The following is a 25485-nucleotide window of genomic DNA, read 5'->3' on the forward strand; positions in this document are numbered from 1 at the left end:
TAACATCCCATAAACATACCCTTGGCAAAGGCAAATTCAGTAAAATAGATAGTCTCACACGCAATTTTAGCATCAGAAAGAAAACCCAAGCTTTTAGCTATAACAGGGAGTGAAATAACAGCTTCCACATCTAGCTTCAAGATCCCAGCAACTACTGAAAGTTAAACTAAGATCCTGGTTCTGTTGAAGCTTGACCCCACCCCTTGATGCTGCTTCTATTATAAGACCTTAAGACATAGGAGCAGAAATTAGGCTATTCAACTCATTGAGTCTGTTCCGCCTAATAAGTTTCTCAACCCTCCCGCTTACTCCCCATAACCCTTGATCCTGTTGATGCTCAAGAACCTATCTACCTCTGTCTTAAATATGCTCAGTGAACTGGCCTCCACAGCCTTCCATGGCAATGAGTTCCAGAGATTCATCACTCTCTGGCTGAAGGCATTTCTCTTGATCTCTGTTCCGGAAAATCTTCCCTTTACTCTCAGGCTATGCCCTCGGGTCCTAGTCTCCCCAACCAATGGAAGCATCTTCCCAACATCTTCTCTGTCCAGGCCATTTATTATTCTGTAAGTTTCAATTAGATCCCCCCTCATCCTTCTAAACTCCATTGAGTATAGACCCAGAGTCCTCAAACATTCCTCATATATTAAGCTTTTCATTCATGGGACCAATTCTTGTGAACCTGCTCTGAACACTCTCCAGGGACAGTACATCCTCCCTAAGGTATGGGCCCCAAGTCATGTACAATACTCCAAATGTGGTCTGACCAGAGCCTTATAAAGCCTCAGAAGTACATCCCTGCTTTTATATTCAAGTCCTCTCAAAATAAATGCCATCATTGTATTTGTCTTCCTAATTACTTACTCAACCTATAAGTTTACATTGAGAGAATCCTGGACTAGAACTCGCAAGTCTCTTTGCACTTCAGACTTCTGAATTTTCTCCCCATTTAGAAAATAGCCAATACTTTTATTCTTCCTACCAAAGTGCATGACCTTACACTTTCCCACATTGTACTCCATTTGCCACTTCTTTGCCCACTTTCCTAAGCTGACCAAATCCTTCTGCAATGTCCCCACCTCTTCAATGTAGCCTGTCCCTTTACCTATCTTTGTATCATCTGCAAACTTAGCCAGAGTGCCATCAATTACTTCATCTAGATCATTAATGTATAAAGGTGAATATGTGTCATCCCAACTCTGAGCCTTGCAGAACACTACTGGTCACTAGCTGCCATCCTGAGAAAGACCCTATTATCCCTACTCTGCTTTCTGCTAGACAGCCAAGCTTTTATCCATGCTGGCACCTTGCCTATAACACCATGGGCCTTTATTTTAATCAGTAGCCTCCTATGCAGCACCTTGTAAAGGCCTTCTTGAAGTCCAGGTAGATAACATCCATTGACACTCCTTGGTCAAAGAAATCTAGCAGATTTGTGAGGCATTACCTCCCCTTGATGAAACCATGTTGACTTTGCCCTATTTTACCATACACTTGCAAGTATTCTTCACAATGGATTCAAGGATCTTACCCACAACCGAGGTTACGCTAATCAGTCTAATTTTCTATCTTTTGCCTTACTCCCTTTTTAAACAAGGGTGTCACGTTAGCTATTGTTCCAACTTTTTTTTATAAAAATCCCTATAGCCTCATAAGCTATTTACTTAGGACAGACATCTCGCCCTCCATCTCAACCTCTCTTCATAAAAAAAGACAAAAAACACCTCTTAAAGTGATAATATCATCACGCCAGATACAAGTAAATTATGCCAAAACTTGAAGGTTTAAGCAGAATTTTGAAATAGAGCGACAACAAGTTACTTTGCAGATTGAATTCATAAAAACCTAAGAACATTTCATGCAGTTGCCATATTGAGATGATGAGATTCATGCAGCAAAAGGTACGTAGTCAAAAGCAACAATTCAGTAAAGTGATCAAGGGCTACTCGGATACAGTAATTTAAAACCACTCAAGCACAACTTCACTTATATGCAATTTCTCAACTTTTTTCAAAGTTGATTTTCACTGTCTAACTTAAAAGCTTTCAATTTCCTCAGAGAAGGTAAAAAATGCAACCAGATTCTATTTGTGAACATGAAGATAAGTAGGAGCAGTGATGCAAAATGTGCTCTACATTTAATAGATTTGGCATCCTTAAAGTGAAGGCAGCAAAAACTGCATGTCTAACCTTTTGATTCAAAATCCAGTTTTCAATGAGGGAAAATAGTTGGCTCATAGTGAGCAAAAGGCTTGACAATGCTATAGCAAAACTCATTTTTATCTTTGCAGTAGTCAAATAATAATACTGTTCAATAAAGTAGATTCAGTGTATAGGATAGCTATCCTGATATAATGGCAGCAAATATTCTCTTTCAAGTCAATTTAATACCTTCAGAAAGGTGCAAAATGCAGAAAAAATAAAACTCAAGGAAATTATTTGGTATTGTATGTGATAATATCTATCTAGAATTAAGTTTTATTTGTGTTAACCTATTTGAATCTATCAAGCAATACAAGCAAACATACACGGTCTTCCAAGATGAGAGGATTGGCTACAGTCATCACTACCAATTGTGCATGGTAGAAATGAAATTAAAACGTTACACTAATCACATGACTGACCAAACAAGACACATTGCAATTCATGTTTTCATACTAATTATTGCCTACACCAAGCAACCCAGCAGCAGATTTCATAATCTCACTTTAGCGAACAGTCAAATTCAGAAATGACATCAACCAGGGAATAGAAGCCACTGAATCTGAGCTAGCGCCAAGTTTTGAGGACTCTTGACTAAGAAAACAATTTTATAAATGAGATGAACAGTAACAGACATGTTCATCTCAAATTTAGTTGAAGTAGTGCAAAGAGGAAAATAGTGGTTGCAATTATTTTCCTGCGAACAATGTGAAACATAGCAAATTTAAAAAGTTAATTTTGTGGAAATAAAAATATCGCATTTGACACCTAACTTGTGCTTATTTGGAGCCGCAACAAGAAGCAAAAATATCACTGTTTACAATAGCGTAACTCAGCCAGGTTTGGTCATAAAGATGCATGAAACACATGGAAGCAGATTCCTAGCACTATACAATTTATTACAAAGAAAGACTGGAAGTGCGTTGAACATCGGTGCCAGCGAAGAGAAGAAAACAAGGTGGCAAACTGATATGAAAGACAAACCTAGACCATCATATGAACAGTCACTGTTAACTCAAATTAGCTTTTAGGATTAAAAGTCATCAAATATTTTATGGTCTTTAAAGTGTTATCAATCAGGCCAGACCCCTCAAAGCGTTTCAAAAAGGTAGCCCAGAACCTAACTTTGTTATTTGATTTAAGCACGTGTACAGTGGATAGTCCAGGACAGAATCAGCTGATCAAATTACTGCATTTCAAACAAAACAGAGTTTATTTACAGGATTACTGAATGAAATACAAATAACAGGAAATAGAATAACGAATAACTTATCCTACCTGAAACCCAACAGACTATCCCAGCTTAATGACACTGTTCCAAAATACTTGTAACAGTTCCCATAAATACCCCTTGGCACAAAAGGCAGAATCAAACAAGTTCTTGCAAGAGAGAAGACAGAGATATAGAGAGAGAGAGAGGGAGAGAGAGAGGGGGAGAGAGAGAGAGAGAGAGAGAGAGAGATAGAGATATAGAGACAGAGATATATATATAGAGAGAGGGTCCAGTAGCCTTTCTTCACACACACACTGTTGAATTAAAACCCAAACCAAAGATAAAATGGAGCTGGGAGAACTGGCCACACCTCTTTCATTATACAAGTGTTTTTTCTAAAACTTGAAAGCATTCTGCCTGAGGCAGTAGCTGTTAGCTGTAAACAAATTGGCCATAAAATCCATCCAAACTCAAACTTTTTGGAACCTGTGCCATTTACAACCTCTCTGAAAAAAAACCAAGGACTATATAACCTTGTTAAAGAAACAGGTTCGTCACAAAAAGGTATGGGAGTTCTGTAAAATATTCAACATTTGTCATGTTTTGGATATGTTGGGAAGAGGAAGGAAAACTGTTCTTTCTGCAAGATTCACTAAGGATGGATGAATACTCTTCATTGTCCTGATCCATTTTATGAATGCACAGTTTTCAAACAATTTCCTTCAGTTAGCTCTTATCTGGATCTTAAAATGGCACGGTGTGTAACTGCATATTGTTGCACGTCAAGTTTATTTTACAGAGTAGCAATTATTTTCAGCTAGTCATTAAAATAAGTTATGCTCTCCTTGGTTTGGCAGAAAGCACAGAAATCACAATTACATTTTCTTTCAAAGTTAAAAATCACACAACACCAGGTTATCATCCAACAGGTTTATTTGGAAGTACTAACTTTCAAAGCATTGCTTCTTCTTCAGGAAGTTGAAGAATCAACACTCCAAAAGCTAGTGCTTCCAAATAAACCTCTTGGACAATAACCTGGTGATGTGTGATTTTTAACTTTGTCCACCCCAGTCCAACACCAGCTCCTTCTAATCATATTCTTTCAACTCCTTTATATAATAATAGCATTCACATCTCAGTATAACATTAATGATGGAGCAAGGTATATATACTCGATATGTCACTTACATTTTCCAGTTATCAAGTAATCTTAAAATAGAAATTAATAATAACTAAACCAATTTTGCAGAAGGAAGTTTATCCTCATCCTCTTCTCCAAAGCTTACCATCTCCTCTTTGTACAGGTTCACAGAACTTTGGAAAATTTAGTGCAGCCTGAAATAGAACAGATAAACATTTCAATCACAATGTTCATTCAATTCATTGCCATTCATCATTAAGTCAAATTTATCTACTGGATATAAGAAAGAAAATTATACAGGAGGGTACTTGTGGTGCAGTGATAGTATTCTGCCTCTGCACCTGTAAACCTCGATTCAAACCTCACCCATCCCAGATGTGTATGATTACATCTCTGAACAGGCTGATCAGAAAATAATGGCCTTGCAGCTTTAAATTAATCATCTTCAGGCAGTATTACCTCAGTCTTTTCAATTTACTGATAAATTAACAATGATATCCCAAGTGATCAGAGGAGGAAAGGTGAGAGAACCATAAACATTTCACAACATTGCAATACAGTTTGTACTAAGATCTGAAAATAGGGAACACTGGTGTGACAAAGTGTTGGAAGGAAAATTCCACTTGAAAACGTGGAATTCAAGGGCCGATGGTGGTGCAGTGGTGATATCACTGGACTAGCAGACTAGGCAAAAGTGAGGACTGCAGATGCTGGAAACCAGAGTTTAGATCAGAGTGATGCTGGAAAATCACAGCAGGTCAGGCAGCTTCCGAGAAGCAAGAAAATCGACGTTTCGGGCAAAAGCCCTTCATCACGAATCGAGGCAGGAAGCCAGCGCGGAGAGAATGGGGGTGGAGATGGAGGTGATAGGTCAGAGGGGAGGGTGGAGCAGATAGATGGGAAGGGAGGTTGGCAGGTAGGACAGGTCATGAGGACAGTGCTGAGCAGACTAGCCTAATGCTCTGGGGACATGGGTTTAAACCCAGCAATGACAATTCATGAAGTTCAATTTCAAATTGGTAATTCTGGAATATACAATCTAGCAACACAACCATAGTTCCATGCTCATGATCAGTGATTCCTGTAAAACCTTTAGTTGACCAACAAGCTTTAGTCAGACCTACATACGATTTCAGACCCATTGCAGTGTAGCATGCAGCACAGTTTCAGGACAATTAGGGGTGGGCAACAAATGCTGGCCCTGCCAACAATGTCCAGATCTTATTAAAGAATGAAAATAATCTCCCCTTTGGGACTGCTTGTTACTAATAGTGTAGTGGATAATTCCATTCCCCAGCTATCACATCTAATCTTGATAATCAGAAAGCAACTTTAAAATGAATAAACAAAAGCTGAAATTTCTGGGAAAACACAGCAGGTCTGACAGCATCAATAGAGAGAAAGTAGTTAAGATTTTGGATCCAGTGACCCTTCTTCAGAACTGTTCTTCCCAGCAATTTCTGTTTTTGTTTCTGACTTCTACAGTCTGCAGTTCTTTGTTTTAAACTGAATAAACTAAATCACATTGTTGGTGCAATGAAACATACTTACGAAGATTTCAAAACAATACATAAATGATCAATGGTTTGGAGTGTAACAGGACCAAAACCTTTGCAGCGAGATCAAAACTTAATTCGTGATTACACTTCATCACAAAACTAAATCAAACACTAATAATTTTAAATATAGCCACTAAATACAACATATGCATCCCAATTCTGTCTGATTATCACAAGCATATGCACAACGATCCACTGAGATCACAATGCTCTGATAAAAAGTCATAGATCTGAAACATAGTTAGAATCATGTGCTTACAAATTTTCAGAAGTGGGAATCATTTCCAGATCCTGATCCATCACACATCTGCCATATATGTTCCGGCATTACCTTCCAAGAAGTAGCTTCCTGATTGGTCACTCCCAGCATTCAGTTAAGGACAGGGTGTATGCTCTCGAGTGCTGGCAGCTTTGAATGGCAGACCAGCCCAGCAGAAGAGCATTACATTTTAAAAATAGAGGTTCCAAGCCAAGAGGGACATTACACTGATCAGAAAGCTCATTGGAGGATTTGTTTGGGCAACGGATGCAGCCTTGCATACCCATGAACCTATCATTGAGGCATGCAGACTGTGCCATGGCACTGGAATCACCTGGATGTGCACTGAGAGGCGGTCTTCTCCAATGTCAGTTAGATTCTGACATTTATTCCTCTCATTGATCTCGACTACCAGCTACTGCCGCCCAGTAGTCACTCCTGGACTTCATCTGCCTCTAGCAAGGTTGCAGGGAGCTGGAATGTTTCAAGACATTAACAGAATGCACTCATTTCCCATTTCACCCCCAGCTATCTTCAAATTAACCTCTACATGGCCTCCACAGATGTTGCCTAAACTGCTGCTTTCTGACATATGTTAGTTTTATTTCAGATTACTGCAGTGTTTTCTTTCTTAGAAAATAATACAAGGTCAGCTCATGGAAACATTGTGGTATTCATAGAATTTCAATAAAATCTGCCTAGCATCATAATTGAAAAGAAAGTTCTAAATGAAAATAAATGTATGCAATCTTGTGCAAGGTATATTACAAAAGGTCACTGGACAACAAAACACCTCATCCAAACACTAATGTAACATCTGGCAGAAAACTGTCATTATCATCAAGATAAGATATATTGTTCTGGCATAACTTTAATTTATACTTAGAAGCCTGTGAGGCAATGAAGAAAACAGTAAATACTACGAGACAGAGTCCATTATTATCAAACTCTTTCTTTGTTTCTAATGCCAGAATGCTTAACATTTATAGAATCATGGAGTCCTATAGCACAGAGACAGGCCCTTTGGCCCAAACTGTCCATGCCGGCCAAAATGTCTGTCCATGCTAACCCTATGTCCCTGCACTTGGCACATCACCTTCTAATCTTTTCCTATCCATATATTTGTCCAAATGCTTTTAAATGTTGCTAATATACCCACCTCAACCACTTCTGCTGACAACTTATTCCATATGGGTACCACCCTCTGTGTAAAAAACCCTCAGATTCCCTTTTATTCTTTCCCCTCTATGCTTAAACTAATGCCCTCTCGTCCTCGATTCCCTAACACTGGGAAAAAGACTGAGTGCATTCACCCTATCCAGGACTCTCATGATCTTATGAACTTCTAGAAGGTCCCTCCTCAGTCTCTAAAGAAAAAAGTCCGAGCTTGTCCAACCTCTCCATATAACTCAGACTGTTGAGTCCTGGCAACATCCTTGTAAATTTCTTCTGAACTCTTTTTCATTTAATAACATCCTTCCTATAGCAAGGTGACCAAAACTGAACACAATTCTCCAAGTGCGGCCTCACCAACGTCTGTATAAATGCAATATAACTTCCCAACTTTGATACTCATGCCTTGACTGATGAATGTCAGTGTGCCAAAAGCATTCTTCATTGCCTTGTCTACCTGTGCCTCCACTTGCAGAGAACGGTGAACCTGAACTCTAATGTCCCAGGATAGATGTGTTGTCGCAGTCGAAGTGGTGTCCTTCCTTATCTGTATGCAAGGATACTAGTGAGAGAGGGTCATGTCGTTTTGTGGCTAGTTGATGTTCATGTATCCTGATGATTAGTTTTCTGTCTGTTTTTCCAAAATACCATGCAAGGACTGTAACAAAAACTACATTATGCAACTACTCCAATATTCTATTACTGAGCTGGACGGATTCGTCAATTACCATATGTTCACAACAGTACATTCACTTGATGGGTTTCCCTGTCTCAGGACTACTGCAATGCCAGTAAAAACCATCCAACAGCCACCATTTAGGTAGCCACTTCATAGCATCACTGCAAGACATTGGACTTCCTCAGAATGCAGTTGATATAGCGCTCAGGGACATAAGGGAGGAATTTGGGGGAGACACATTCACCTTCCCATAAAGCATGAAAAACTTACTAGATGTCGTAGCTCTTTTAAGTCCCGACAGACAGGGTAGAACACTCCGAGCAGAATGTTAATATAAGTAGCATAAAAATCTGCAGAGAATTCTGGAGGATGGTCTTGTGAAAGAATTTTCTGGAGATCAGCTGAAATCAAAAGTAAGTAGTTTCAGTAATCACAATTACCACTTCACATGTATTCATTTATTTCAGCTATTATCTATACAGACCATATACTTCGATCATTTAAAAACCCGTACATAACCACATTTCAAAACACTCTTCTTGATCAGAGTTCATCAGGTCAAAAAGTAATTATTTCCAATACATCGTGTCAAATGTCTTTTTGTTCTCTCTGGATTGGGGTGGTAACAACTAATAATACATTTGTTTCCTAATTGAGCGAAGATCCTTGCATTGCTAGATATCAAAAGAGAGTAGGCAATTCTTTTGTCTTGGCATCAAGTGCTCTTAAGAGCTGTTTCAGACTACAAACAAAATGTTCTGGCTTTAACTTATGAAAGCTTTACAGAGATTCAGTCAGTGGTCAAAGTTTTAAAAATTACAAAATTTCCTACATCGTTTTGAGAAATTAGATAATCAAAATGTAGAAATGGCTATTATTTCTTCACTTTCATTAAATAATTTTCTGTAAATCAAATAAAATCAGATATCATGATATCCTATGAAATTATTTGGAGATGCCAATGTTGGACTGGGGTGTACAAAGTTAAAAATCATACAACACCAGGTTATAGTCCAACAGGTTTAATTGGAAGCACTAGCTTTCGGAGCGACGCTCCTTCATCGGGTGGTTGTGACATATCACCTGGTGTTGTGTGATTTTTAACTATGAAATTAGCAGCTGTCAAATGGCCATAAACACACAACACCTCCAATAGATGAAAAAGAATGAATGGATAGGTTGTTCTGCTCATATTTTGGATGTGTTACTAAACGCTTCAACTCAAGAGTGATGGAGATGTTTCCAAAAGGCATAGAGAAATCAAATAGATAAAAATATAATATAAAGAAATACACTGAAGTTACATCATGAAAACAGGCCATTTTTCCTAATCTGCTTACCCTCATGAGTAAACAGTTCTGATCACATTTACCACCTTGTTCCCATTAATCCAATTCAGTACACCCACATACACAACTTGTTAGAGAATTAGAGAGAGCAAAACTACGTAATTTGTAAGTGTAAAACTTTGGAAAATACCTTCCACAGTGTGCACAAATAACAATCCCTCATTGCTCAAAAAGGCAATGGGCCTGATCACGTGTACCCCAGGATGTCATGGAAAGTTAGGAAAGAAATTGCAGGGACCCCTAGCACAGATACTTGTATCATCTACACCCACAGTGGGGTGCTGGTGGAATAGAGGATGGCTAATGTTATGTTTTTATTTCAGGAAGAATGTAAGGAGAAGCCCAGGAATTACAGATTGGCAAGTCTGACATCATTATTGGGTAAATTGCTGGAGGGGATTCAGAGAGATAGGATTTACATGCATTTGGAGAGGCAAGGACCGATTATGGATAGCCAGCACGGTGAGCGGGAAATCATGTCTCAAAAACTTGACTGGAGTTCTTTTTGAGGATGTAACCAGAAAGATTGATGAGGGCAGTATTGTAGATGTTGTCTACATGGACTTTAGTAAACCCTTGGACAAGGTTCCACATGGTAGACTAATGAATAAAGTTAGATCATGTGAGTTTCAGGCAGAGCTTGCCAACAAGATACAAAATTGGCTTGATGATAGGAAATAGGTAGTGGTGGAGGTGGGTTGTTTTTCGGACTGGAGATCTGCGAGCAGTGGCGTTTTGCAGGGATCGGTGCTGGGTCCATTGTCATATCTCATTTATATTAAGGATTTTAATGAGAATTTAGGAAGCATGATTAGGAAGTTTGCAGACGACACCAAAACTGTCCATCATAGTGGACAGTGAAGGAGGTTATCTAAGGGATAAAGGGATCTTGATTAATTGGGCCAATGGGCTGGAGTTTAATTTGCATAAACGCAAGGTATTCTACTTTGGTAAAACAAACAAGGGCAGGACTAATACAGTTAATGGTAGGGCTCTGGGTGGTGTTGGGTAAACACAATGACTGCAGATGCTGGAAACCAGATTCTGGAGTAGAGTGGTGCTGGAAAAGTACAGCAGTTCAGGCAGCATCCGAGGAGCAGGAAAATTGACGTTTTGGGCAAAAGCCCTTCATCAGGAATACAGGCAGAGTGCCTGAAGGGCATTCTCCACCCTTTATGCATTCTGCCTGCATTCCTGATGAAGGGCTTTTGCCCGAAACGTCGATTTTCCTGCTCCTTGGATGCTGGCTGAACTGCTGTGCTTTTCCAGCACCACTCTACTCTGGGTGGTATTGCCAGAGAGACTTAGGGGTTCAGGTACATAGTTCTTTGAAAGTTGTGTCATAGATAAACAGGGTGGTTAAGAAGGTATTTAGCACACTTGCCTTCATTGCTCAGATGACTGTGTATAGCAATAGGATGTCATGTTGTGTTCGTACAGATGTTAGTGAGGCCACTTTTGGAAAGGACTCAGAAAAGATTTAGCAGGATGTTATGAAGACGTTAGGGTGCGAGTTATAAGGAGAAGCTGAATAGGCTGGGACCTTTTCTCCCTGACAGTGTCGAAGGTTGCAGGGTGACCTTATGGAGGTTTAGAAAATCATGAGAGGCATAGATAAGGTGAATAGCAAAGGTCTTTCCTCTGGGGTAGGGCCTATTTTTCAGAGAGGACTGGAAGATTTAAAAGTGACCCACGGGTGGTTCGAATGTGGAATGAACTGCCAGAGGAAATGGTAGATGTTGCAACTGCTCAAAGTATTTGATGAATGGGTATCTCACCTGTTTGAAGGAATGTTTCAATGTCAGAGTTTTGGACTTACATCCTCTCTAGAGACTCTGGTACAAGAATCTAGACTGATACTCCAGTGCAGAACTGAGGGGATGACACACAATTGAACGTACTATTCTTCAGATCAGAGATTAAACCAAAGCCCTGTCTGCATTTTCAGGTGGACAGAAAAGATCCCATGATGCAATGAAGAGGAGCAGAACAGTTATCTCTAGTGTCCTGGTCAATATTTAATCCTCAATTAAATTTTAAAAATCTGTTCATTTGGCTGCCACATTTCCCACTACATTTCAAAACTACTTCATGAAATTTAAGGCACTTTCAGGATATTTGTATATCTATATTAATAGATAAGCACTATATTAATTCAAGTATGTTTCAAACCTTTCTGTATAGTTATTGTATTTATCAAAGAATGAAAATTCTTAAGTGGTATTGTACCTTTGTTATAGTCAGGAAAATGCAAAATTAAGGGCTCAAAGCAGCCTGTACCTGGCCGAAATTTCTCCCAAACAATCTCACTAAGGAAAATAACAGTTGCATTTTCTTCAGCCTGTGAAGAAGGCAAAAGTTCATAATATTAAAATGCACATTTAGATAAAGTCTAGATTGCCAAAGCAACATATAGAAAATACTTTCTGTCCCACTTTATATTAATACCATGGCAGATTGTTAATATGAATTCAACATAAGCCTGCAAATCCTTCAGAAAAGTGTCACAAACGTCTAAACACTTGAGCAAAGAATCTTCGGAGATACTATGACAGTATGGTTCCCAAGCAAGGGAACTATGTGCTAAGGAGATCTCAACTGATCCTGCAAAACCATGCTACAGAGCGTAGTTTCTCTTTAGCTGATCCAAAAAATTTCATATATTAAGCTTAACTTTTGCAAAAATGGCAGGTGCTGGAAATCAGCAAAAATGGTTAATATAATTACATTTATATAGCACCCTTAAAGCAAAACACTGATATGTTTCATAGAAGGCTTATCAAATGAAATTTGACACTTAGCCAGATAAGGAGATATTTGATCATGCTTCTGTTCAGTCACCACAATGGGGAGAAAATTTTTCAGAAACATCGTAAAAAGAGGAACGATAGAGTTTTAGGGAGAAAATAGGTAGGTATGAATTTAAGGACATTGGTAATTGTGCCTTCAGCTTCCTAAGGTGAAGCAAAGCAATTTGGTGATATCCAAGAGGTCAGAATTAGAAGAATGTTGAGGGACTTGGTGGGGGGGGCGGGGGTTCATATTGGTGAGGCCCTGGGGAGATTTAGAAATAATGACTGAAATTGCAAAATTGAGGCATAATAAACCAACAGCTAAAAAGGTCATCCAAAAAAAAAAGTAATGAATGGACTAAACACAATCCGAATTAAGTGGGTGTAGTTTTGGATGTCCTCACCATTTATGAATTTTCACATGCTGAATGTTTTTGAATGTTGCTTGTTGCTCTGAATTAATGATGTAGAGATTAATAAACCTCTCATGTCCCTTTAAAATTCATTGACGACTATTTCAAAATAACTCTGACTTATTTTTCCCTGCACACTAGCAAACATTTTCTATGTGAATAACACACATGCCACTGCTTTATTTGCATATTTGCATGTCTTATCCAACTTCATGGAATCATTGAATGATGAACACAGCAACAGCCATATGGCCATTGTATCTTCGGCATATAAGTGTGAGATGGAGAAGATTCATTTGTGGCTTACCAAGAAAAACCTGCATCATTATCTGAAGAACAGTTCAAAGGAGTAAAAAAGACAGGAGGTAGTACTAGGTTGCAGAAAGCTAGTACAGACACTAAGTAGAATGACCTTCCATGATGCTATTGATTTATCCAATTCACTTAACAGATTAAATTGGTTTCCACTACCCTATAAGGCAAAATAATTCAAATTATAAATCACCGTATAATCATGTTTTTCCCCTCAATTGCCCCGGTTCTTTTGCCAATTACCTCATATCTGTGTTTCCTGGTTATCACAGGAAACAACCTATTTACTCAATCAAAACCATTCATGAATTTGAACATATTCATCAATTCGCCCCATAACGTCTGTCCAAGGAGAACAACCAGAGTTCCTCTTGTCTTCTCACATAAACATTTCAGCTCTGTTTGTAATAAATTTCTCATTCATATCCCCAAGACTTTCACATCATTTCTAGACATGATATGGAGGTGTCAGTGTTGGACTGGGTTGGACAAGGTCAAAATAAACACGTTGGACTATAACCTGATGTTGTGGGAATTTTGACCTTTTTTGAGTTTCATGTATCAATTCACCATAAAACTTCAGTAAGACTTCACCAATGAATCATAAATGCATTTCATAGACTTCTTGCTTTTGTACACTGCAAGGATCTTGTGTGAATCATAATAGAGATATGATTGTTTGAGACCAGACACATCCTCCTTTGTGCTAGGTTTGATTCCAACTGCTGGAGAGTTTTCCCCAATTGAATTTCAACTTTTTTCAGTGTTCCATAATGCTACAGTTGACAAATGTTGCTTTGACATCTAGGGTTGTCAAACTCAACTCAACTCATTGGGCAATTTGGATCAAACAGTAAGGAGGCAGAGAGTCAAACAGCCCCAGTACAACCTAAACGGAGTAGGCTATTGCTGAATTAAGTGTCACTTAAGAATTGTCTTCACTTGGGAGGCAATAGCCCAGTGGAATTAACTGGACTATTAATGTAGAGACCAAGGTAACATTCTGGGGATTCAGGTTCGAATCCCATAACAGCAGATGATGGAATCTGAATTCAATAAAAATCTAGCATTAAGAGTTTAATGATCATCACGATGATTTTCAGAAAAATCCATCTGGTTCACAAATGTCCTTTAGGGAAGGAAACTGCCATCCTTATCTAGTCTGGTCTACATGTGATTCTAAACCCACAGAAATGTGCCAGTCAGACAGTACAAAAACAGGCCGACTAGCCCATGCCTACCAAGTTTCCACTTGCCTGCATTTAGCCCATATCTCTCTAAACCTTTCTTATTCATTTACATATCTAAGTGTCTTGCACTGAGTCTTAACTAGGCATTAGGGATGGGCAATAAATGCTGGCCTAGCTAGTAATGCCCTCAGCCTGTGAATGAAAACAAAATGAAGTCCAAATCACTAATATTTACAACAAACAGCAAGGGACCCAGCAGTGAACCCTGTGTAATACACTGGAAACCACTGTATATTGGCAAAAACATCTGACATTGCCTTTTGTTTCCTGCTTTATGGGCCAGACCAAACCAGACTCCCTCAAAACATTTTAAGGTAGCCCAGATCCTAACTTTTCTAGTTGTTTCAAGCAGTGTAAAGTGGATATTCTAAGAGTGATGCAGCTGGCCTAACCACCTAGTTTTAAACAAAACAGATTTTATTTATACACGAACAAAAGAGAACAGTATATAGAATAACATAACATCTGAAAACCTAACAACTCTATCGTAACTTCATGATGCTGCTTCAAATACTTGCAACATCCCCATAACACCACTTTGTCAAAAAAGGTAAAATCAAACAGTTTCTTACAAGAGAGAAGACAGAGAGAGAGAGACAGGATCAGCATGATGATGTTTCTTTGGGTCCCCAGCAGCTTCTCTGGGTTCCCAGCTAAAACTTGACCACCGGCTACAAACAAAACTGCTTGCTAAAACCAAACCAAATCCTGAACTGGGAGAACTGGCCATTCCCCTTTCATTGTACAAGTGTTTTTAAAAGCTTTCTCAAGTAGCTATTTCCAAATATATCAGAACCTCTGCCTTCATGATCCCTCTGAAAAAACAACCAAGGACAACATAACCTTGTTAAAGAAGCAACATTATCACACCTGACACTGAATCAAACTTGCAATAGCCCCTTGTATTTCACAGATTTTTACTTTTCTAACTAGTCTGCCTTATAAAGCTGTTCTGCCATAACGCCCATTTCATTAGCGTGAAATCAATATAACACAATTAACAAATTAGGGACACTGTTTCTAAAGCGTGAACTTTTCAGATGTGTGTTGGTTGTAGCGTGATTACATCGCCAACATTAAGCGGTTTCTAAAGAACGATTTTTCTATAATGCGGGGTTGCACAAGAACACAACCATCACATTATAGAAGAACTACCTGTAGCACCTTGTTAAATATCTTACAAAAAACTACCTGGACAACATCTATTGTACTAGCTTCATTAATTCGCCTTGTCATTTCCTCCATATTAAAGGACATTAACTTGAAAACTGTCACCTTCTACTTCATCACTGCTGCTTAACTTCCAAAGAACTACGTTCCTGTTTTTGTAGTTGAGTCCTGGCCACACCATGTTGCATTTGTTGTTTGACATGCATGTGGTCTTGTGCTGTAGCTTCAAATAGGACTGGGATATCATAGCCGTTATAGAAACATGGCTGAGGGAGGGTCAGGACTGGCAACTCAATGTTCTAGGCTTCAGATGCCACAGGAAGGATAGAAAGGGAGGTAAGAGATAAAGGGAGAGCGGCATTCTTGATTAGGGAAAGCATTATTGCTGTACTTCGACAGGGTATTCCTGAGGGATCGTCCAATGAAATTATAGGGGCGGAACTCAAATATAAGGGGATGATCGCTTTTTTGGGATTGTACTATTATGGGGTCTGTGCTCAGTGGGAAATTGAGGAGCAAATATATAGAGAGATCTCAGATATGCGTAAGAATAATAGGATTGTAATAGTAAGGAGTTTTAAACTTACCGAACAAGACTGGGACTGTCAGTGTTAAGGGCTTGGATGGGGAGGACTTTATTAAATGTGTTTAAGAAAATTTTCTTTATCAATATATAAACATACCAACTAGCGAAGGAGCAAAACGTGACATTCTCTTCAGAAATAAGGCAGGACAAGTGACTGAAGTGTAAGTGGGGGAGCACTTTCAGACCAGTGATCATAACACCATTGGTTTTCAAAACTGCGGTGGAAAAGGATAGGCTTGTATAAAAGTTAAAGTTCTAAATTGGAATAAGACCAATTCTGACAGTATGAATCATGCATTTTCAGAAGTTGATAGCAGCAGAACAGTTCACAGGTAAAGGGACGACTGGCAAGGGAAAGGCTTTCAACAGTGAGATAATGAGAGTTCAGAAGCAGAATATTTCTGTTTTAAGACGAAGGGTAAGGCTGGTAGGAGTAGGGAACAATGGATGAATACAGATCTTTAGGCTCTGGTCAAGAATAAGGAGGAGGCATATATCAGGTATAGGTAACTGAGTCCAACTGAATCTCTTGAGAGGATAAGAGGTTTCGGGGCATTAAGAGGGTAAAACAGGAGGGCAAAAGGGGTATAGGACAACCCTGTCTGCCAAATTTAAGGATAATAGAAGAGATTCTACAAATACATTAGGGCAAAAGAGCAACTACTGAGACAGAATAGAGCTCCTTAAAGATCAACAAGGTCATTTGTACGTGGAACCACAGGAGCTTGCTGATATCCTAAACAAATATTTTGCGTCAGTATTTACTGTGGAGAAAAACACAGACGCTAGGGAGCTTGGGAAATTAAATACTGATGTCTTGAAAACAATTCACATTACAAAACCTCACATTACAAAACAATTCCCGCCTCAGGCGACTGACTGTGTGGAGTTTGCACGTTCTCCCTGTGTCTGCGTGGGTTTCCTCCGGGTGCTCCGGTTTCCTCCCACAGTCCAAAGATGTGCAGGTCAGGTGAATTGGCCAAGTTAAATTGCCCGTAGTGTTAGGTAAGGGGTAAATGTAGGGGTATGGGTGGGTTGCGCTTCAGCGGGTCAGTGTGGACTTGTTGGGCCATAGGGCCTGTTTCCACACTGTAATGTAATCTAATCTTAAAAAAAACCTCTCACACCACCTATTCTGTAAATCATATAGGTAGATAAATCTAGGGAAGAAATTACAGGGCCCCTAGCACAGGAATCTGCATCATCTAGAGCCACAGGTCAGGAGCTGGAAGACTGGACAGTGACTAATGTTATACCTTTATTTAAGGCTGTAAAGAGAAGTCTGTGAAATATACAGCAATGAGTCTGACATCATTGGTAGCTAACTTTTTGGAAGGGATTCTGAGACAGGATGCTCATGCATTTGAAGAGGCAAGGACTGATTCTGGATCGTCAGCATGGTTTTGTGCATGGGAAATAGTGTCTCACAAACTTGATTAGTTTTTCTTGAGATCATAATCAAAAAGATTGAGGAGGACAGAGTGGACTTTAGTAAAGCCTTTGACAAGGTTCCACATGGTAGACTAATTATTAAAATTAGATTACATGGAATTCAGGGGGAACTTACCAATTGGATATAAAATTGGCTTGAAGGTGGGAAACACAGTGGGGTGGGTTGCTTTCCCTGTAGAGGGCAGTGTATTAGGAGTCTGTACTGTGCAGCTGCTGTAATTGGAACTTGGAGGCTGAAGTGACAACACCTATTGGAACTGACAGCAGCTGACTGAAGCCGAGAGTCTGGATGCTGCAGCCTGCCTGGAGGCACACAAACCTAGGATTCTCTTTGCTGCTGTCTGTAAAAGCCTGGAAACCTGCAATAACATGTATTGCACTGAGGATTGGAGCCAAGAATCTGTTTGCCTGGAGGAACTCAAACCTATTGCTGCCTTTGGAACCTTAGTGATCTGCATTTCTCCTTGGTGACTGTTGTCATCACATCTGCGCTGAGGAGAAGCTGCCAAGGACTGGGGCCTGGAGCCTGGGATCTTGGGTGCTGCAGCCAGCCTGCCTGTCTAGAAGGACTCAAGCTTGGCACTTTCTGCTGTTGCTGTCCTGAGAAGTGTAGCGGCCTGCACTTCTGTTCAGCCGGTGCTGACAAGGCTTGTTTCTGGAGCCTGGACTACTACTACAGTCAGGGATTCAAGCCTGGACACTAATTGCTTGGGGCCTGAACACTTACAGTGCATGACTATTTTGGAGTCTGGGTCCTGGAATTGTTTGAAGCGTGGGCCACCTCCTTATTACTTTGTGACTGTGGCCTGTTTGCTGCCAGTGACTACTGCCTCTGAATGTTGGGGAACTATTGTTTTGAACCTGTGAAAAAGCTGCCTGAGACAACAGACTGGCAAGCGATGCCTCATGGGACTCGTTTCCTTTACCTGCAGTTTTTGAGAGGGGAGGTATTGGTCCTGGTTTAGGAGGGGGAATGGCCACTGTGGGGTGCTCTAAAACAATATTTGGGGCCAAATCATTCCTACGTGGGAATGGTTGCACCCTTTGCATCCCCCCACCCACCCCGGAAGCCTCATCACTCTTTACTTATTTCACAAAATAAATGTTACATCTGCCCTGACATCACCATTAAGGCATGCACAGTGGCCTTGGCAGAGGTTGTTGGCGCTCCCACCATTGTCACTACATCCAAGATACATGGAAAGCAGTGTTCTTCCTAAAGACCGAGTGGGCAGTGCATCTCACACTGGATGGGGGAGGATGACTGTCGGTGGGACGGTCTTATCTGTCATCTTATCAAACATTCCCTTTGTACCACTTGAGCTGCCTTCTCCCTTACCTCTGCCAGCTCGGGGAGATGAGGTCAGGTGTGGTGCCACTACTGCTCAGTCTGAAGGAGGCCCACCTGCGATTCATTTATTCTTTCCAGTGACAGGTTTTCATCTGCCTGGCTCAGTTGGTGGTCACAGAGCACACCTTCACGGTTAAGCACGTGAGCATTGCTTGCTTGGTGTTCGGTCTGCGGAGGGCATGTAGTGTCATGCCAAAGGAGGTGGGGTACATCCAGAGGAATTGCGCTGCCACAAGGGCCACTGCCAACACCCATATGGCTGCAGCTAGCATTATCACACCTCATGCCTCAGCCCCCATAGGAGGGAGCTACCTGGCTCACAGACACAAGTGAGGAGGAAAGACCGAAGGAAGACTAAGCACTTTGGGGCGGCCTCCCAGAAGGATTGCCCAGCTGACACTGAGGTCATCGACACCCAGTCTGGGAAGACATCCCTCGCAGAGGATAGTGGTCCTGGGCTCATCATGTAGACACGGAATTTGGAGCCAAGCCAAGGGCTTACTATTGCTGTTAAAAGCGAAAGTGAGCAAGTGGAGCCCTGTTTCCCCTGAACCCCACTTAGAGTCATTTTTTGCTTGTTTATCTGGTTTTTTTTGTTCTTCCTCCACCCAGAGTGATAGTGTCTTTTTTTTTGCTCAACAAAGTCAAGCAGCTTTAGTTTCTATTTCAAAACAGCAGAGTTGGCTTTGCTGTGTTTCACCTGCTGGTGTTCCTGTCTTGGGAGTGTCTGATGGGGGCAGTATCGGATGGTCTTGGGGTTTTTTTTCCTGTTTACTCCTTTCGTTTAAATAAAATGGATGGTTCTTTTTTGTCCCAGAGGCCAGTGGTGTTCTACTGGGATCAGTATTGGGTCTGTTGTTTGTCATATATAGACGACTTGGATGACAATATAGAAAGTATGGTTAGTAAGTTTGTGAATTATATTAAAACTGGTGGCATAGTAGACAGTGACGATTATCTAAGATTACAAAGGGATCTTGATTAATTGAGCCTCTGGGCCGAGGGGGAGCATACGGAGTTCAATTCCAATAAAGGAGAGTTGTTGCCTTTTGGTAAGACAAAGAAGGGCAGAACTCATACTGTTAATGTTAGGGGAGTATTGTGTACAGTTTTGGTCACCTTATTAAATTAGAGATGATGCAGAAAACACTTATAAAAGATTGTTACCAAGATGGAGGGTTAGAGTTTTAAGGCGAGGCTGGGACTTTCTTCACTGAAGCACAGGAGGTTGAAGGGTAACCTTAGAGGTTTATAAAACCATGAGGGGCGTAGATATAGTGGACAGCAAAAGGTCTTTTCCCTAGGATAGGGGATTCAAAAACCTGACGGCATAATTTTAAGATGACAGGAGAAAAATTCAAAAGGGACCTGAGGGGCAGGTTTTTCATTTAAAGAGTGGATCATATGTGGAATGAACTGGCAGAGGAAGTGGTAGATGTAGGTACAGTTACAACATTCAGAAGACATTTTGATAGATGCATGAATAGGAAAGGTATGAGGGATATGGGCCAAATGCATGCGAATGTGACTAGCTAAGATTGGGAATCTTGGTTAGTGTGGACAAGTTGTACTAAAGAGTCTGTTTTCATTCCGTATGATTACGTTGGCAACTCCCTGCTGCTGCTTCTGACATGCCCTTTTACATTCCCCGTGAACAAAGATTGGTATCCTGTCTTCATGGTAGCCACAGAACGAGGAACAAGCTTTGCACTGAGCCTGCAAATTGTCACGGAAAACAATGCTGCTGATAACATCGTGCTGCATATGTTGCTCTGTGGTTTTGCAGAGACAGGACAATTTCAGGGATGGTGACTGATAATCAATGCTTTTGGGTGCAGAATATAGTTATGTCAGGTTCCTGCTTGACATGTCAGAAGTAGAAGACCTGTGTGATTGACTAGTACACAACTGACAGCAAGGGAGACTTTATGGAGTTGACTGTGCTAGGTTATAGTTCGTAGTGCTGGAGCCTAGGTTGATGCCAGGTGTCCATGCAGTTTTTTTTGAGATTGGGGATTCTTTTGAAGTGAACTATAATGACCAATGTCACTGCTTCCATTCCAGCTCGAGCATCATGAGTGTGTTGCAATGGACGTTCAGACTCCTGTGATCATGGCTCTGGATATCAGATTGCAAAATAAAAGATCTTGAACAGTTCTCCCTAATGGCCCTCTGCAGTTCAGGACTACAGCTGTGAACCTTTCACCCCCTCCTTTTGCTCTGCATAGTCTATGCTCATTCTCCCAGTCATGCCCAATACCCAAATCCTGTTCAATACAAAAATGAAGCCTTCCTAGGTCCTCCATGCCCAGGAGCAACCAGTTTATGCAGAATTTTTGAAATCAAACAAAAAGAAGCACCTGCAGATTTTTGCACTTTTAAAAAAACTATTTAGAAAAAACAAAAATTAAAACAACCAGAAGAATTCAATCAACTTAATTATTCTGTGAAAACGCAGGCAAATAGAAGAATTAGTACTCCCTGCTGTTTAACATGTGCTCAACTACAAAGGATATTGACTGGAGCTAGAGTTGCTAAATTGAAGTGCTGACAGCAATTCAGCAGTGCATGCTGATTCAAGATCTCTCTGCCCTTTATCCACTATAGCCAATAGTACATGAAGGGCCATAAGCATCTCTCTTTTAGTCACTGTAGTTCTGCAAGACATGGTCATTCTTCACACTGCAGATACTGTAATCAGAATCAAAAAAAAATTGCTGGAAAAGCTCGACAGGTCTGGCAGCAAATGGAGAGAAAGCATTTTGAGTCAAGCGAGGAAGGGTCACACAACCTGAAACATTAACTGATTTCTCCCCACTGTCATTCTTCCTGCTATCCAGCTTCAGATGCCTTCTATACATACAGTTCTTTTCTTAACTAGTCTGGCTTTTCCCAATGTCTCAACTTTCATTGTGATCAGTACAGGATTGGATTGCCTTTTCTAGTAGTCATACTTTCACAATTAGTGATTGTTTAATTTGGTTAAAAAGGCCAGGAGATTCTGACACCCTGATCTTTCTGCAAACAACTTCATTGGTTTGTTATTCTACATAGTTGATCTAAGAACCCAAGAATGGAGTACTGCATGTATGAGTCCAAGAGTTGGGACCTAAAATATGAAGATTATTTGATCTTTTGAAATGTGCTGCTCTCCTTTACATTCTAATGAGAATTTATTATGCACTTCCCATACTTTCACCAACATGGCATCCCACACAATTCACCACTGAAGTGCGCATATTGAATACTATTTTCATACCCAATTGACACTCAACTAGTAGTCACTATTAAACTTTATTTCATATTCAGGGGTTTGGAATACCTTCCCTAAAATATATAACCTAAAACTGAAGAAACAGCCAGAGATTAAGAAAACTGGAGTTATGGAAAAGCCAGAATTGAAACAATGCAGAGATCTCTGTTCTGGTGCTGGGAACAAAAAAAAAGAGCAGGATAGAATGGTCAAAGCTTTGGGATGGCGGGGGGGGAGGTGGTTGAGAAATGCAAGCAAAGGCAAGAGCATTAAAATGGAGAACTTTAGACTATAAATCAGTATAGGTCAGTAAGCACAAGGGTGATGAGTGAGTAAGAGCCAAGTTAAGATCTGAACACAAAAAAAAAGTGTTGAATATACTTTTGTAACTGCAAGATGGAGACCAATAGGAATAGTCACATCTCGGGTTTTTAAAAAAAGCATGGATGAGCATTTTAGCATCAAGGAAGTTGAAACAGAACAGAGACAGTCATTACCATGGTGGTGCAAGTAGGCTGTCTTGTTGATGGAGAGCATTTGGGATTGTAAGGCAACGTTAATGGGAAGGAAAGGCAACAGTTTCAGTTTTACAAACAAAATTTTAACGTAACCAAACCATAGTTTTCTATGATAAATATTTTGTTAGTCCTCTATAATCATTAAGTACATTTCCACACTTTCTAGCATATTCCTCTAACAAGTTCCAACACCAGAATAATTATTCTCCCTCTGCTTGTCCAACACTGCAGTAATTGTGAAGCAAACATTGCGTCATGGCAGATGCTGTTTGTTCCAACCCACCCAAATTGCATCATATTTGAACAAACAAGACAAAAGGATAAAGGTATACAGTTTGGAGAAATATGATTTAGAAAATAAAGGACGTGAAGATTCGCAAGGAATAATTTACTGCCACCACAACACTTAAAAGAACGCGCATCAACTGAGCAGTCCTCTTCTGGTCTTTAGCTGGGTTCCAACTTTTGGGAGAGCGATATCTCCACATGCATAGCAAACAAACAAAAACATAATACACAACAACAAAATTAGAAACTTTGCATATAACAGCAAGTTCAAAGCCTTTTTTTGGTGAACTGTACACTTGTTTTATTAACTGTTAAGATTTCAAAATATTTGAAAATGAAAATAATACAAGCTTGTTACAAGAAATAACTACAGCCATTAAGGCACCAGCTACTCACCAATTCTTGAAACCTTAGAAATCCAGGCAACAGGTTTGAATCCATTTCCCTCAAACGTTCTGCTTTATCCAACACCTTGAATTAAGGCAGTAACTTCATTTAGCATTTACACAAAACATTTAGCCTACATCAACACAAATCACACATGCATCTTTCACCGTTATTTTATTCAAAAGCACACAATTTAAAAAACTTTTATAAACATATACTACTCTTCCTATGGTTAGCTTAAAATTTTGTAACAGTACCTAACTGGGAGTAGCTACTGGTTCCCAAAAGTCACATAGAAGTCCCAGGAAACCCATCACCTGCCTCCTCGGGTGATAAAAGCAGCTGTGCGACAGAAGAAGCATTGCTTAACAGTGTTTGAAAAATTCTTGACATTCCGAAAAAAAGCTCCTGAAGTCTAAAATAGAAACGTAACCCCATACTCAAGAAAGAGTCACTTTGCTTGAGATAGCAAGTACAAGCCATGCATTGGCATGAGCACAGAGCTTTACAGCAGCTGTGTGGATTTGCAACTTTGAGAAAAAAAAACCTTTGACGATGGGGCTCAGAAGGGTGGACACTAAGTAAATGTTTTGTGGACTCTGGAAGTAGGGAACACAATTGAAAATGAAGAGCTCACTCCTTTATAATAGGAGAGGAGATTTCTTTCTTCCACAGGGACTGAAAGTCTGTGGAAGTAGTTTCTCACTGGAGGTTGAAGCATGACATTGATTCAAGGCAGATTTGGATAGATTTTTGAAAGACAAGGGAGTCAAGAATGACAGAAGACAGGAAAGTGGAGCTGAGACAACAACAGATCAACCTTTGCCATATTTTATGGCAAAGCAAGCTGAAAGGGCCAAAGGCTGTTGTGACACAATAGTAGTCACCTTACCACTGAGCCAGGAGGCCCAGATGAAATTTCACCTGCTCCAGAGATAAGTAAAAACATCTTTAAACAGACTGTTCAAAAACTTCTACTACGCCATCCTCTTAGAGTCTTCTCTGTGGCTGCAAAATCTGGATGACCTATCACCAACAAAGAATGCCTAATCCATAGAGTCGGTGCTGCCTATGGAAGATTCTGTATGTGTCAATTGGATGGATCATCATATAAACACCAGCATTCTCCAAGAAGGAGGTAACTTACGCATGGAGGCAACTATTTTCAAACCAAAGCTGCTCTGGACATGCTGTCACAAAGCTGGTTTATTTTTTTTAGAAGGGCAATATAGACCACGCTCTATTTGATTAGTCTGGTTTGGTACAGAGATTAAAGGGTTTTGAGAAGCCCTTTTGTTTATATGTAAACAGATGAGACCTCAGGCCAAAGTGGTCATGTTTTAGAAGTGACCTGTATAAAGAAAGGGGAAATGGTCAGCTGTCTAGCTGAGCTGAGCAGTTTAGTTCAGTTCAGAACTGGTTGGGAGTTCAACAGTGAGCTGTGTGGAAACTCTCCTCTGCCCTTCTAATTTCAACCTGTAAGCATCTGACTTTTTTTGTACTGTGTTTTAAAGGGAGCTTGCTTATTGAGACTGTTGTGCATATTCAGAACAGCATACTTAAGTCTACTTTTGGATAATCTGAGTTCTGTAGGGATCTTTATTCTGTTCAAGTTTCATTGTGTAATTTTGTGAATACATTTTGTCTGTTTTTAAACCTGGTAGTCAACCTTGCTAACTTAATCCGGGTAATTTTCACTGTACACTAAGTGAAACAAATTGCAAAGTTATGGTCTGGGCTGCCTGCTCAAGAATGTTTTAAGTGGTCTGACCCAGTCAATAACAATGCCAATGCATCAGAATTCCTAACACTGACTTTGAAAAATGTGGTGCTGGAAAAACACAGCAGGCCAGGCAGTATCCGAGGAGCAGAAGAATCGACGTTTCGGGCATAAGCCCTTCTTCAGGAATGAGGCTGGTGTGCCAAGTAGGCTAGGATAAAAGGTAGGGGGGAGGGGCACTGGGAATACGTGGAAGGAGGTGAGGGTGAGAGTGATAGGCCTGAGAGGGGGTGGGGGCAGAGAGGTCGGGAGGATGATTGCAGGTCAAGAGAGCGGTGCTGAATCCGAGGGTTGGGACTGAGATAAGGTTGGGGGGGGGGGGGGGGGGGGGAAGAAGGGGAATGAGGAAGATGGAGAAA

The 25485-nt window shown here is 40.3% G+C and overlaps 1 protein-coding gene across 4 annotated transcripts in view; it reads right to left on the reverse strand.

The window, feature by feature from the left end:
- Nucleotides 1-25485, reverse strand: part of orc5 (origin recognition complex, subunit 5) — a 108212-nt gene that overhangs the window by 52236 nt on the left and 30491 nt on the right. For 3 of the 4 annotated variants that reach the window (XM_072562701.1, XM_072562698.1, XM_072562699.1), the window contains 4 exons: nucleotides 23356-23430; nucleotides 11804-11915; nucleotides 8496-8626; nucleotides 4701-4749 (listed from right to left, as the gene is read on the reverse strand). In XM_072562701.1, the coding sequence (XP_072418802.1) occupies nucleotides 4701-4749; nucleotides 8496-8626; nucleotides 11804-11915; nucleotides 23356-23430 (367 nt within the window). The remainder of the gene's footprint in view (nucleotides 1-4700; nucleotides 4750-8495; nucleotides 8627-11803; nucleotides 11916-23355; nucleotides 23431-25485) is intronic. The other variant, XM_072562700.1, reaches the window with a different exon arrangement.

The sequence above is a fragment of the Chiloscyllium punctatum genome, chromosome 44 (genome assembly GCF_047496795.1).
Source record: "Chiloscyllium punctatum isolate Juve2018m chromosome 44, sChiPun1.3, whole genome shotgun sequence".
Classification (NCBI taxonomy): domain Eukaryota; kingdom Metazoa; phylum Chordata; class Chondrichthyes; order Orectolobiformes; family Hemiscylliidae; genus Chiloscyllium; species Chiloscyllium punctatum.